This window comes from Ctenopharyngodon idella, chromosome 8 (genome assembly GCF_019924925.1).
Source record: "Ctenopharyngodon idella isolate HZGC_01 chromosome 8, HZGC01, whole genome shotgun sequence".
NCBI lineage: Eukaryota > Metazoa > Chordata > Actinopteri > Cypriniformes > Xenocyprididae > Ctenopharyngodon > Ctenopharyngodon idella.
In genome coordinates, this window is record NC_067227.1 from 2,944,640 (window position 1) to 2,961,107 (window position 16,468).

At 36.5% G+C, this 16,468-nt stretch overlaps 1 protein-coding gene across 2 annotated transcripts in view; it reads left to right on the forward strand.

The window, feature by feature from the left end:
- bin3 (bridging integrator 3) overlaps positions 1-16,468 on the forward strand; it is a 73,604-nt gene that overhangs the window by 34,857 nt on the left and 22,279 nt on the right. For both annotated transcript variants that reach the window (XM_051902267.1, XM_051902265.1), the window contains one exon: positions 5,996-6,036. In XM_051902267.1, coding sequence (XP_051758227.1) covers positions 5,996-6,036 — 41 coding nt within the window. The remainder of the gene's footprint in view (positions 1-5,995; positions 6,037-16,468) is intronic.

Here is a 16,468-nt window from a genome sequence, read left to right on the forward strand (position 1 = left end):
ATTCCGGAACCACTGAAACCAGGTCATTAAGTTGAATTCTGAATCATAAACAAATCAGTCTAATTTGTGATTAACTGAATCAGATCAGCCAGTTTATATGATTCATTCACTTATCCAGTTTTCGAGTTTAATTCACTGATTCAGCTTTCTCATGTTTGCCACTCACTAGAAAGGAAGATCAATTTCAGTCTCTTGTGACCAGATTTGCAACACAACTGATATTATGATTTTTTTTATTTATTTATTTTTTTTTAAATGGTTGTTGTTGTTATGGTGGTTGTTGTTGTTGTTGTTGTTGTTGTTGTTGTTGTTGTTTTGAAGTTTAACTTTTTTGTATACATAAACCTTGTTTTGTTAATGTATGACTACATGATCCCCCATTTACATAATACAAATGGATTCTTTTGTATTCCTGATAAGGTTTAATTTACTCCATATTTTTTAAATATATGGTTGCCGTCAGCTGATAATCAAAGCCAACAATAGTTTCTCAGTTAAACACGTCGTGGATATTCGCTCGTGCGCAAACCTGCCAGTGTAAAATACACCACGAGTGCCTCTAGCTGTAATACAATCCGCAGCTCGGCAGATCTCAGAAATAGCAGATTGAAGCTTGATGCAAATATCCTTGCTCTCCGCTGACCCCTCTGTCAGATTCACCAAAGCCAAATGCTTTCTACAGCGCTCTCCTCTTCGCCTGAGCACCGTTTTCTCATACTCTACTGTATGGGCACTTGGCAGGCGAACGGCGCTCTATCCGTGGGCGACCAGAGATGTTAGCACAGCTGATTTTTCAGCTCTGCATTTTGCAGTGTGCTGGTGTGAATTACCTCCCTAGGATGCTTGAATGGTTAATAAGACTTCCATGAATCACATAGCAAACCTGCAAAAACTCCCCCTGTTCTTCAGATTGAGAGGTTTTGTCACGGTAGCCAAGCAAATCATATTTGTGTTATATAAAGATAACTAAGCCGTCGTCTTCCCCTCTCAGTCGAGGGAAAGATGGATTGCCCCAGGGTGGATACAAATAGGCAGAAAAATGTTATGATAATAAATGTAGCTTCATTTTAGGCCTGCACTGGGTATTTTTAAGTCATGTTTAAGCAACTTTAAGGCCTGTAGAGACTTTAATGGTTAATAACTAGCAGCCATGATGGTGGGGAGGAATATCGATTTTTTTCCAGGGTTTGTATGCATTGTATGTATTTTTGGGTGTTATGTATTGTGTGTGTGGTTGATCTCTGGCCCCTGATTCACACACATACTCTCACTGGAGTGTTTTCCTCAGGCTGTTCTCTCATCATATGGATATACTTCCCCATCGTTCCCACCATCTCTCCATTTCTTTCTCCTCTTGTTTTCTTTAACTATCTACTATTGCCTTTGTCAACTGAGAAAGAAATCAACTTGTATGTAATTAGGGGCCAAGCACCGAAGGTGCTAAGGCACCTATTGTATCCGTTAGTTTTCTTATTATACTTCCTGAATTGGAGTCAATGGCAGCCCTATCAACAGAACATGAGAAAATGATCAAATTTGGCACAATTGTAGAGATAGTCATGAAAAGTCATAGGACCAAATTTCGAGTCTCTATGAACAACTCTATAGCATCACCACCAGTTCAAAAATTCACTTTTCTAAAGGTTATAACATTTGAACAATTTGCTCTAGAAAAATGAAATTTAGTACATCTGATTCGTCTCTTCATGCTGATGCTATTCAACATCTTATGCTGCGTTTACACTTGGCATTAACATATGACCTGTATCTGGATGTTGTCCACATACGCATTGAAAAGACAAGTGTAAACGCGTTTGTGATCGGAATGTTATCCGATCAACGTGTCCTGGTTTGGAGGTAGTCGAAGATGCATTGTGGTCGGATCTCAGTGTAATGTAAACGCGATCCAGCCATCGTATCTACATTCAGAGGGCGACGTCATTTAAATCCCGCCCAGTCTCTCTGCGTGGCTGTCAGAAATAATGGACAGATGCAGTTTTGACAAGAAATTAAACTTCTTTGAACTTTACAATAAATCTTTAAAACAGTTTATCTAGACTTACATGAGTGTCATTTTTCATTTTAATTGTGCAACATTATCTAAACGAGGCGATTGCGTATGTTTTTATTGTTTCAGTTTCTTAATCTCCCAATATTGCATGCTATAACTTTAAACCTGGATGATTTGACTTGTTTATCGTGATCAACCCAGTTATTTTTCAACTCTGGAAGTATTTTTTCCATTTAAAAAAATTAGTTTTATCTAAGACTGGAGATTGCATCGGAAAGTAAAGCAAGTGAGTGAAAGCAATAGGACATTGTTTAATTTGTATCATCTTTACTCTTATCTGGTGTCGTATAGCCTAAGCCTAACCCTTGTTTATTTCTAATTAATGCTCTTTAATGTGATGTGCATTCTTTTATTTCTTTAATACAAAGTGTTCAGATTCTGCCGTTATATATTACACAAACAATACAAATGCTTGCGCGCTCCTTTCAGTCATGAAATGCGTCGAAATAGTTTTTTTCATTATACAAGATTAATGTTGTGAAACTTAAATTGGTAGATTAAGTTCTCTATTTGTGATCGATTGTACTTTTGTGGAATAAATCACAAAAATTCCATGCTGTGTGCACTGCATTGATAGAGGCGAAAGTGAAAGTTTTTACGCTATGAAGCCATTTGAATTTTTGCTGCTCCTCCTTCAGATTTTGTCCAAACTTTGATCACATGATCTTTGGACCAAGCTGCACAGAAATGACTAAATAGAATTTTTTTATGTACTGGGGAAAAAAAAAGTTTTGTCTCAAAGTTAATGAGGTCGACCCAAAATTGGTTCAGAGGCTGTATCTCGGCCAAACTTTGAGCAATCAAAACAAAAATTGGTACGCTTCATCACAACCATGATCTGATCTGAAATTTGGGAACAGTGCCACCTACAGGTCATGAGATCTGAAAAATGGCTTTTTTGGCCAATAACTTTTGAACATTTTGTCAGGAAAATCAAAATCTTGGTGTCTATGGATTCCTTGGGTCATGCCGAATCCGAGGAAACCGATTTTTTTTTTCAATATCGGATGAACCACGTGTCCGCCATTTTGAATTTTGTCATAAATTGCAATATCTTTTAAACAATTTGACATATCTTCATGAAAATTGGTACGTATCATCATCAGAATGTCCTGAAGGAACATGAGAAGTTTGAACACAGCGCCACCTAGTGTTCCAGAGATATAAGTAATTTTGCAAAAACGCTTTTGAAAACTTTTGAAACTTTTGAAAACATTGTCCAAAATGTATATGCTTTATGTCATTTTATTCCCTGGCTAATGCTGATTCTGACGATGTGTCACTTGTCATTTTCTTTAAATGTACCTGTCCACCATATTGAAGTAAATGAAAAACCGTTTTTTCGCTACTCCTCCTACAATTTTTTTCCAATTTTGTCCAAAATCGGCACAGATGATCTTTGGACCGAGCCAGAAATGACTGAACGGATTTTTTATATTCGCTACTGTTCCCGAGATATTTGTCTCTGAATGTGACCTTGCCTCTGTTTGTTGTCTTATGTTAGTTAGCTTAGCATGCTAATTGGTTATTTTGTAAAAAAAAATATTCTGTTCCAGATATTGAGTGTTTCCTAGAATGATCTAAACTAAAATTAATAAATATAACATGTTGTGCATTTTTATAAAAAAAAAAAAAAAAATCTTCATTGTGAGTTCATTCTCACATGAACTGCTCAACATTGGCAGGTGTGTGATAGTGGCGCAATGAGTTGAGTGTCAGGCACCAGATCTATAGACTGTCGGTTCAAGTCCCGTGTGGGGCAACTTTTAAAATTGTTTATAATGTGTCATTTCAATTCCTTTATTATCCCAATAATTATTGTACTAATCTTTCTTCTGATTAGAAATAAATCTATTTTTGTTCATTCTGTGTTCATTTTCATCTCAGCTTCTGGTCATTTTTTTTTTTGTTCTTCCTGCTCCGCATTGCGCTACAACCCAGACATTTTTCTTATTATTTCTTTTTTCTTATTCTGTACATTTTGAGTTCATTCTCACCTCTACTTCTGAACCAGCTTTTTTTCCATGTACATTCAATTTCTGCTGTTTTTGCTCTTCCTGCTCCGCACTGCGCTACAACCCAAACATTTTTCTCATTATTTCTTATTTCATTTTTCTCAATATTTCTTATTTTCGATGCCTTCGGTGCTTGGCCCCCAATTGCTGCTTGCAGCTATATTGTTTTATCTGTATTTGGTTGTTTCTTCAACTACAGGCACGTTTTTATAATGGGATGATCTTTGTTTTAACTAAATGATGTCAACTTTTAATTTTATTTAAGTTTAAGGTTTTATAATACGAAGGTTACAGTAAAAAGACGTTATGCTTTCATTTAAAATTTGACACATGATGGATGGAAAAGCATATTTTTGTGTACAGAGAAAAAAAATATAATGGTAAACATCACTGAGGAAATTTATATCACTGAATTTGTTTGTTTGTTTAGGATTGACAATAATTTAGGTTTTATGGTTTACAATAATTTTTGTTAACACCAGAAACATTTATTTATTGTTTGTTTATTTGTTTGTTAGGTTTAGGGTTGATTTTACAACCACAACTAACCATAAGTGTAAAACCAGAAACATTTAAGAAGGTAAATTGAATCAATTAATAATTATTTATTTATTGTTGGGTTTAGGGTTAATGTACAACTACAACTAACCCTAAGTTTACAATAATTTATGTTAAGACCAGAAACATTTTTTAAGTAAATTTATTAATTTATTTTAGGGTTATCCCTAACCCTTTAGGATTAATGTACAACTACAACTAACCCTAAGTTTACAATAATATGCTAAGACTAGAAACGTTTATTAAGAAAGTAAATTGGGTCTATTTGTTTATTCATTTATACAGCATTTCTTTTTCAAGCCACCACTCAGAATTCTTATATTTTAGTTTTGTTTTATTTGTTTAAGGCTATTTTTGACTTTGTGTATTAAAGAAGTGATTTGAAAGAAGGCTAGCTCATCTTTAATGAATCATTCTGTTCTGGGGTCGAGGTTTATTTGCTCTCAGTGACTGACTCTGCTCTCAATAGCGAGTGAGTTGTTGATTAGCTCCATAAGCTACGATCCTCTGATGGGCCTGTCAACTTGTGTCGGCTTCCTTCTTCGTGTTCTGGTTTAACGTTGCCTGTTTGCTCTTTTCTTGCATTGTTTGCCAGCTTAGGTTAGCATTCTGTCAGCCAACCACATCCTATTGACATCTCAGATCTGCAATGTAAATGATGTTTTGCAAGTTTAAGATTTTAATTGTGTGGCAACTTTTAAGACTTTGTTGGTTTGGGGCTTGAGGCGGCAATGCGACGTTCGTTTACACCCATTTAACTCAAACACCCCCCTTCTCTCCTCTCCTCTTCCTCCTCCTCCTCTTCTCCTCTCCAGCCCTGACACCACATGGAGGAACGGGGGGAATATAAACTGTTATTGTTAAAAATGTTTGTTTGCAAAGAACTTTCATCTTGTACGGCGGCCCACCCTCTTCAGCGTTTTCAACTCCAGCCGGGGCTGTGCTTTCATGTGCCGTCCCTCGACGATTCCAGCCTTTTGTATTCACTGCTCAATTAATATTCACGTCTTTCTCGCTGCTTTCCTCAGGCCAGGAGCACAATAAAGAAACAACGTCACAAACTTTTTCTCCATACTTCTCATTTGAACGGCAAACGCTCTTCGTATTGATGGGGAGGGGCGTCAGCTGTTGATCTTCTAAACGTGGGGGTCATGTCATATCCTGTTGCCAATTAGCTTCACTGAGAAGTTTTTTGGATGTCGTAGTTATTTATTTATTTTGATTGTTTTGTTGTGTTCGACCATAATGATCAATGTAATTTATTTTGATGGTTGTCATTCAGCTATTTATTTATTTACTTCTTTCGGCTAATGTGTTTGTTTGTTTTTTGTTTTTTTTTCTGCCTATGCAGGTCAATCAGATTCAGAAGACTGTGATCGACCCTTTGAAAAAGTGAGTGCTCTTTTTACTTTTTTTTTTTTTTTTTTTTTTGTGAAAAATTCTCAACAAGGTTCCGTTCCAAAAACTAGTAAACTGGCTATTTAACCAGCAGATTAAACCCAAAAACTTAAATTTTCTCATCATTTACTCACCCTCATGCCATCCAAGATGTATGTGACTTTCTTCTTCTGATTGACACAAAGATTTTTAGAAAAATAATCCATCTCTGTGAGCCCATATAATGTAAGTGAATAGACGAACCATACAGCCATCATGATGGTAATCCATAAGACTCCAGTGGATGAATCAATGTCTTCTGAAGCGGAGCCATATATATGTAAATATACATATATATGTATATGCTTACATATAATATGTGTAAAAGAAAAACAATATTTTAAAATATTTTACGCTGACCTAACTATAAATCATTGTCATCCAGCTGGCTATCCATTGTGCTCAGTGAAAAAAAAAAATCCATCAAATGTTACAGAAGTCTTGTGTTATTTATTTATTTATTTTTATAGAGCATGGCATCGTTAACTTAGTGACATGGTAACATCAAACTAAGCTCAATTCTGAGTTACACCGTATCCTAACCAGACACAATTTTTCTGTCCACACCAAACCTGACACTTGACAAAATCAATCAAAAATCACAACCAATCAGAAGGGTGTGATCTCTCCAAGTGCACTGCATTCGCAACCAAATGGATAAGTACATAATAAAATTCATAAATATTACACCATTTTAACATTATTAAAAATACATAAAGAGTGACTGAAACAGTCTTTGTCATAGAATACATTTAGTTGTTCACATTGAGTTCACAGTTTGAACGTTCCTTTAATTCATTTTCTTGATCTGAGGTGAATTATCCATTGTCGCTTTCAGTATGGCTATAAAGTGCACACACGAGTTACATTTTTCTAACTTTAAATAAGCACATAATCAGAACCTGACATTATTATTGTCCTAGTTTGTATGTTGTTGTTCCAGTCGTCACGTCACACAAATAGAAACTGTTTCTAAGGGTGTTCACATTTGGCAGGTTTGGTTCGATTAAAACGAACTCTGGTGAGATTTCCTCTCTTAGTGCGGTTCATTTTAATAAGTGTGACCGTTGCCATCCGAACCCTGGTGAGCACCAAACAAACGGACCGAGCCCCACCTTTTCAGTTGTGGTTCCACGCAACACTGTGCAAACACAGTGTTTAACATGGGCAATTCTAAAATTTCAATATTGCAGGGCTCAGCCCCTAATTTGTACACTGTAAAAAAATTATCGTGATTTTAACTGTAAAAGACTGTAAAAATGCTATGGTGAAAAACAGTTAATTGGTTTACAGAAAGTTTCTGTACTATATATGGTGAATAAATCTAATAGATCTAACAGTACATTTAATGTAATTTTACGGTAAAATACCGTTAAATGTACAGTTTTTGGAAGTGAAAAATAACAAGTCATTGTATAATTTACAGTGAAAAAAATGTAAATTGACATTCCCACAATCCCCTGCGTGACACTTCACATTTGATGTATTTTCGTTGAAATAACTCTTTCTTCTTAGTTTTTCTTATTTTTTTTTTCTAATCAGTTATGTTACATCTAATGTTGTTTAAAAATGCAATAAACATTAATTACATTTTCATGTGTTACCATGATGGTGTTTAGTGTGTGAATGACACTGTGTGCACCTTCTATATATTAGTATTGTCCTTCTCAGCTTGTGGAAAAGCTGCTTGTGATGAGCTTTGTTTCATCATGTGACTCATCACCACTGTTTGGTGTCGGTGTATTTCATAGGTACAAAACAGATATTAGTACTTCAATAGGTTGGCAAATTGACATTATGTCAGTTAATGACTGTAATTTTCTTTTTACAGTGTGGAAAATAATCAGTTATGAACCGTAATTATTACAGTATAAACCTTTAAATGATACGGTTTTGAACTGTAAAGTGCTGTCCCATAAAACCTAAAACGTTGCTACCGTATTTTTTACGGTAAAGTTCTGGCAGCCACAGCTGCCGGTTTTTTTACAGTAAATTTTACAGGGATTTTTTTTTTTTTTTTTTTTTTTTTTTAACAGTGTATGCTGGGGTAGGCAATACAGTAGCTTCTACACTACACATCAAGTCAATCCCTGAATATTGAATTAATTTCTAATCATTTTAAATAACCAGCTAATGTTCATTAATATTCATTAAGAATATAGACAAACTTTATATAACTGGAATTGTTGGCATTATGTGTTACATTTTTTTTTTTTTTTTTTAAACACGTAATGTTTTAAACACTATTATTTTTTAACTCTACATTTGTGCAGTAAAATTAACTTTAAAGAAGATCTACCTTTATCATTCATGGAGATAACATGAAAAATGTTCATACTTTAAAGGATTAGTTCACTTTCAAATGAAATTTAGCCCAAGCTTTACTCACCCTCAAGCCATCCTAGGTGTATATGACTTTCTTGTTTCTGATGAAGACAATCGGAGAAATATTAATAAATATCCTGACGCATCCGAGCTTTATAATGGCAGTGAACGATATCAAATGAGTATGAGCTGAAGAAAATGTCTCCATCCATCATAAACTTACTCCACACGGCTCCGGAGGGTTAATAAAGGCCTTCTGAAGTGAAGCGATGCGTTTGTGTAAAAAAAACATGATCCATATTTAACAAGTTATGAAGTAAAATATGCAGCTTCTGCCAAACCGCCTTTGGTATTCAAGTTACGGAAAAAACAGAACTGACGTCACGTCAGTTCCGTAAGTTGAATAGGGATGGCGGCTTGTTAAGTATGGATTTTTTTTTTTTTTTTACACAAACACATCGCTTCACTTCAGAAGGCCTTTATTAACCCTCCAGAGCCGTGTGGAGTACGTTTATGATGGATGGATGCAGATGGAGACACTTTCTTCAGCTCATACTCGTTTGGTAGTGCATTACTGCCATAGTAAAGCTCGGATGCGTCAGGATATTTATTAATATTTCTCCAATTGTCTTAATCAGAAACAAGAAAGTCATATACACCTAGATTGTTTGAGGGTGAGTAAAGCTTGGGCTAATTTTCATTTGAAAGTGAACTAATCCTTTAGTGGAGGATTTCTGTCACCTGGTGGAAAACAAACACACTTTTCACATGAAAATGATATGAAATTACCACTATAACCAGCTAATTTGCCATTTACCCTCCCTTTTATAGTTCACGTGTTTTACTTTTGGTTTATTATAAAATGAATGTTATAACAACTTTTAGCTATTTTATTGCTAAAGTATGAAGTATAGCAAGAGGAAAAGTCACAAAGTGTCATGCCATTTAGATAAAAAGGAATTTCATAAAATAGATAAATAAGCCCAGATTTTACAGTGGATGTGAAACCGCCTTGAATTGATCCCGCATCATATTGTGTAAACTGCATTTGTGACACAGAACTACACAGATGCAGACATCATAACAATTTATCAATAAATGCACACATGTTGTCCTCTGCTTTTGATGCTGGCACTGCAGTTTGAAGAACACACTGAATAAAAGCCTGCAGCCAGTTTCACATGAGTATTAAAGGGGACTGAGGCGATCATGAATTAGTGTACATATCACGGAGTTAATATCAATCTTTTAGGGGGTCAATCTAAATCAGTCTAAAATGGGCCTAGTGACGCCCCTGGTGTTAAGTATAATGAATAAAGCAATTTGTGTCACATGTGAAATTGCTGCAACTCATGCTTTCGTTTGGGTAAGTATGCTGCCTATGTAGGGAGTAGACAGTGAGGCAGCTCAGGATTTAGAGAAGAGCGGTTTTATCTGTCATTGTTTCAACCTTTTTTTTTTCCATTGGAAAAATTTTATGTCAAACATCAAATATTTTCCAAATGAGACATCTTCCACTGGACATCTGTCCTGGAATTGATTATGCCATTTGATTCACTGTTGCATTGACAGTCCATATATGTGCAATCTTAAGTTAGTTATGAATGCTGGCTGGAATTATGTTATTGTCTTTAAACACCTGGAATCAATTTGCGTGTCCTCGGTGGAAAAAAAAAAACTGTGTTATTCTATTTCAGTCGGAACTGATATGTTTATTGCGTAAAAGATCTACAGCCAGGCTGCTGCAATTAATGAATACATCGAAGGTGTGTTAATGACTCTCTTTCAGGTCGCCAGACTTCCTCTCAGCTGCGTGCATTAAAAGCGCCGAGCGTTATATGAGAAATGGTCTGACGGCTGCAGGTCTGTCCTGAATGAAAGAGTGCGTCTGGAGGAAAGTTTATTTGGCTGTCCGCCCCTCCACTCCTCTCTCGCCCCCATGAGTGCTATTCCATGCCTCCGTCCTCTCGTGGGAGGGGCCGGAACAGGAAGCAGGCCTTAACGAGCGACTAGGAAGAGGAGTGGGTGTGGAGACACTCCTCACAAACGCCTCTGTGTGTGTCTGTGTGTCTGTGTCTGTGTGTCTGTGTTTGAGGATTCTTGGAGTGAGTTCTTACTCAGCTTTCATTCCTAAAGGATGTGCTGATTTGTGTTCAATTATATAAGAAATAATTATATTTGTTTTTTTATTACTTAACCATTCACCACAGAGAGGTTTTGGTCTCTATGTACTCTAGTGAAAGTCGTACAGCTGTCGTGTGTGTGTGTGTGTGTGTGTGTGTGTGTGTGTGTGTGTGTGTGTGTGTGTGTGTGTGTGTAGAAAGACAGCGAGTCAGAGGAAGATGGATAGGAAGTACATTTTGGTGGGGTGTGTGTTGTGAAGTGTACATGCAGTTGTGTGTGTGTGTGTGTGTGTGTGTGTGTGTGTGTGTGTGTGTGTGTTTGGTGGCAGGACGGAATGGTTCTCATTTCCGCTGGCTGGTGGGTGTGTGGCGGACGTGTGTGTAGGCTCTTACCGTGGCCTCAAGCCCAGAAACACACACTCTCATGTACACGCAAATACTATGAGCACAGAAGAGGCTTTAAACAGCAGAGCAAACCCTGCACAGCATACACACTCTCACACATACACATGCAAACTTACAGCTGACCACTTCTAAATATGACTGCTTGAAAATGACGGTAGACCTTGAACAGCACTGAGTCTTGAGTCAATATCACAATTGCTGAAAAATATATAGATCATTTTTCTCCTCAAAACCAAAAGAATTACGTTTACTTTATAAAAATAAGTAAAGAAAGACACGTAAAAACACCTCACTTTAGCACGAGGCTCACAATTACAATAAAAGGCCTTTTATTTGCCAAAAAGTATGAACTTTCAATCAGATGACAGAAGGCGTGTAGTAGATTATGTGCAACAGGTTTTTCAGCAAAGTTTTGATCATGTTGATAATTTAGAGTCTTATCAAATATGATACAGGAGGCTTTATAGGGTTAAGATACACAGTCATTTACAAATGCAAATCTTTTTGATCAGATCATTAAAATTATATTTTGCCTTAAAGGATTAGTTCACTTCAGAATTAAAATTTTCTGATAATCTACTCACCCCCATGTCATCCAAGATGTTTATGTCTTTCTTTCTTCAGTCGAAAAGAAATTAAGGTTTTTGAGGAAAACATTCCAGGATTTTTCTCCATATAGTGGACTTCAATGGGGTTCAACGGGTTGAAGGTCCAAATTGTAGTTTCAGTGCAGCTTCAAAGGGCTCTACATGATCCCAGACGAGGAATAAGGGTCTTATCTAGCAAAATGATCCGTCATTTTCTAAAAAATAACAATTTACATACTTTTTAACCACAAATGCTCTGCATTCTGCTACACATTATGTAAGACAGAAAAACATTTTCTCCTCCAACTTCAAAATCGTCCGACGTCGTTGTTTTTTATATATATATATATATATATATATAATATTATTATTATTATTATTATTATTATTATTATTATTAATTTTTTGTAAAGGGCATTTGGCTTAATCTTTGCATTTTCACTTTGTAGACACTGGATCGGCACTTCTGCCTACTTCACGCTTGACCTTTCCAACATGATTATGTCATGCGTGCAGATCACAGAGCAGTGCAAGGCGAGCATTTGTGGTTAAAAAGTATATAAATTATGTTTTTTAGAAAATGACAGATTGTTTCGCTAGATAAGACTCTTATTCCTCATCTGGCATCGTGTAGAGCCCTTTGAAGCTGCACTGAAACTGACATTTGGACCTTCAACCTGTTGAACCCCACTGAAGTCCACTATATGGAGAAAAATCCTGGAATGTTTTCCTCAAAAACCTTAATTTCTTTTCGACTGAAGAAAGAAAGACATGAATGTCTTGGATGACATGGGGGTGAGTAAATTACCAGGAAATTTAAATTCTGAAGTGAACTAATCCTTTAAATAAATAAATAGTTTTTAGGACCATCAGTAGTTTATTATAATTTATTATTATTTTGTAGCATTGTGAGATTTTGATAGACCGTAATTGAACTTTCCTGTGACACTTCGCATTTGATGGTTATTTTATTTAAATTTGTTTATTTTATTATGTACCTTATTAGTTGTGTTGTTGTTGTTGTTGTTGTCAGTTATGTACATCTTATTGTTAGATTAATGTTTATTGTAATATTTTAGTGTCGTGTGTTATCATGATGGTGTTTAGTGTTTGTCTGCATGACACTGTGTGAATCTTCTATATATTAATATTTACCTCAGCTTATAGAAAAGCTACTTGTGATGAACTTGCATTCATCATGTGGCTTTCTCTTTACCACCTGTGTGTTTTGGTTGTTGTCAGCGTATTATAAAGGTACAAAACAGATCTTTTACAGCATTGACTCTTTCAAACTTAGTATGCGTCCATATCAAGTGTGCTAGAAATCTCATGTTTAGCTTTAAACAAAACGGCATTCTTTTAGCCATCATTGCGTCTCGCCTCCAGTGGAATCCTTAAAACACACCGTCTTTGTTTTCTGCTGAGCCGAAACACATTTAATCAGCCATAAGCCAAGATACCATGAAAGACAAGATTCCATTAGTGCATGAATAGCTCAGCGTTTCTTGTTTCTTTCTCGTTGTTCTCCCAATGTTCATGGGAGGAAAGTATTTATAATGTGATCCTTCTGAAAAGCTGTTGAAACTCTAATGGCTTCAGACAGATGTCGGATCTCTTAATGTGATAACTCATTTCTAAACCAGGTGAGTGCGTGCCTCTCGCTTTGAGTGTGTGTTTTGTCTGCACTAACAGAAGTCAGCAGCAGTTTTGAATTGTGCGAGTAGCACTCCATTATATCTGCTGGGCGATATGCATTAGGGGGAGGTTGTTTTGACTTGGTTCATTGAAGTCTTTGTTGACCAAGACAAGATGGAATGTTTCTTTTTTTTTCTTCTAATATGTCTCATGGGGAGATATTTTGGCAACAGTGACACTTGTTTTAGCAAACACCACTAAGTTCATATATTAGGGTTTATTCAAATCAAAGCAGTAAGTATTCAGCTTGGTTGCTTAACTTGTCCTGCAATGTTTGTGCTACAGACATGGATGATACCTCAAATCTTACAAATTGTTGAGGAAAGATGTGTTAGTACTTTTCTAAGTGATCAGACTTAAAGGGATAGTTCACCCAAAAATAAAAATTCTGTCATTAATTACTCACCCTCATGTCGTTCCAAATCCATGTTCATCTTCAGAACACAAATTAAGATATTTTTGATGAAATCTGAGAGCTTTCTGTCCCTCTATTGACAGCTACACAATTGAAACGTTGACGCTTCAAAAAGTTCATAAAGAGATCATAAAACTAATCCATATGAATTGAGTGGTTTACTCCAAGACTTGATCACTTTTTAAGATGAACAGATTTAATTTATGCTTTTACTCGCATATAAACATTGATCAGCAAACATAAACAGAAGCTCAACTAACCTGAATGACGCACAAGAACAAACTTCTTCTGGAAGTTCAAACGTGCTGCGTAACACAAGAATGAACCTCATTGGTTCTTGCACGCATCAAGCAAACATGCTTGAACTTCCATTTACCACAACTGATGTGTGAGTTGATGAATGTTTACATGCGAATATAAGCCTGAATTCAATCTGATCGTCATATAAACTGATTGTATCTCTTCAGAAAATTTTAATTGCATAGGCTGTCAATGGAGGGACAGAAAGCTCTCAGATTTCATCAAAATTATCTTCATTTGTGTTCCGTAGGTGAACGAGGAGTGAGCAATTAATGATAAAATTTTCATTTTTGGGTGAACTAACCTTTTAAAGGGATAATTCGCCCAAAAATGTAAATTTTCATTTTTCTCACCCTCATGTTGTTCCACACCCGTAAGACCTTCGTTCATCTTAATGTACTTTTTTTTTTTCTTTTTTTTCTTTTTTTTTTTCTGCAGATCAAAAAAAGATTGTATTTTGATTAATGTATCATCTATTTTGTCCATACAATGAAAGTCAATGGGGTCCAAAACAACACAGTATTGGACACCATTGACTTTCATTGCATAAGCAAAACAAAACTTGGACAGCAAGTCATAAGGTTTCTTTATGATTTTCACCCTCCAAATAATAAAACGGGTGGAACAATCCCATAAACTTACATTTTAAGGAGGGACCCGAGCAATAGCTAGATACCAGAATGCCAGAGAGACTTGTGGGTGGGCTCTTTTGACTTGGGCCAGTAAGTAACCACCCTAGCAAACACCCGAAACACCCTTGCATTGTCAAATGCCAGCAGAGAGAATCTATACGGTGTGTTTACAGTCTCCTGTGTTGCTTAAAAGAGACACAGGGCTGGTCAAAGATGCGGACCAGCTTCCAATTCTGATTTATAAAAATAGAAAAACTATAATAAAGGCGTTCTCAGGCATGACACAGCACCCAGCATTCAGAATACACCCTACAGCACAGTGAACTTGTTAAACTCTTGTGCAGACGTACTGTCACGCTGTCCCGCTGACAAGAGCACGGGGTAGCTGCAGCGGTCATCCCGTCCAGACTCTGGTTTGGCTTGCGGAGCTGCGTGTGTGTGTGCAACTGTTGCAAACAGCCGACTGCGACTTCGTCCAACTGTTATTTCTGCCGTTCTCTGTCAAGCGGCCACCACACCCGCAGCCAGACTAGACGGGTGTTAAATTATACAGCCGAGCAGCGAGGTGGAGCGTAAGTGTGTGTGCAGTCATGCGGATGTTCATTGAAACATCAAGAGAGCTTTTAGACGGGACGGGCGCGTGACCGTGTGTTTAGGTTGTGCCGAGTCAGACGGGCCGTCCTCTAGCCAGTCTGAACCGTTAGTCTAGATTACAGCGAGTGTTTTTAGATTGCTTACTTCCAAGAACACCACCCGTAAACTGTCATTATAGACAGAGCAGGCAGTAACCTGCACTAAACCTGCTCTCAGATGCGAATTCCACGTAACAGTATCAAGTTATTTTACTAATATAGTGTGTGTAGACATGCATAAATAGATGATGTTTATGTGTATGTGAAGGTTCCAAAATGGAAGGAATCATTCCCCCGAAATGAAAATGGAAACGGAAACAACATTTTTAGTGATTACAGACTTAAAGTGGTCATGAACTGCATTGTTTTATTGTTTTTATAATGTTTCCTGGGGTGCACTTATAATGTTAGTATGCTTTTTACATTAAAAAAGATAATAATTTAGAAATAAAAGGCATTTTTCCTACCCCGATTTTAGCCCTCTTATTTGAACGCTCTGTTTTGAGGGGCGTTTCTGCTGTGAGACTTCCCACTGCTGTGATTGGCTAATATCTTTCCATTTGAAATAGTATTACATGTGGAACTATTTCGAAAACTTTTAGCACGTTTTTACCATTACTGTTCTCAAGGTTAACTAATCATGAAAAGTATATCATAGCATTACATTTAGATCTATGGCATTATGTTTAGATCATGGCATGAAAGGTTGCAGTGATAAACATTGTAGCCGATCACAGACATGTTGTTGAGCTCATGAAAGCAGTGATCTCATCATTGCAACTCAATTTCTGCACACTAACAAATGCTTTCATCATAACTAACAGTGCAAACGTGATGAGATTCACTGAATATAACGGGAGTTTTGGTTCGAGCCCAGAACTCAGTCACTATTAAACTCTCACTGTTTGATTGACAGCTCCAGCGATTGTAAAGGGAGCGTTCTTTGACCGCTTTCTATATATAATTTAATCACCATTTAAATAAGATTATTTTTATCCTACTAAGAGAAACAACGTGAGGTTGTCCGTTTAGTCACTGGTTTGATTTACTGACACACAGACAAAGAACATCTGACTCTACATGAATCATTACATTAGAATTAACACAGTTACTTACATGTTGTTGCATTACTGTTGAGTCCATATCGTAAAAGTCTGTTTGCAAAGCCTGTGCTGAAATGTGATTGATTTACCACAGAATCCACAGTGAAATACCGAATACAAATAAATAAAGCTCAACTGAGACATTCACATTGTTGAAAATAAATAACCAT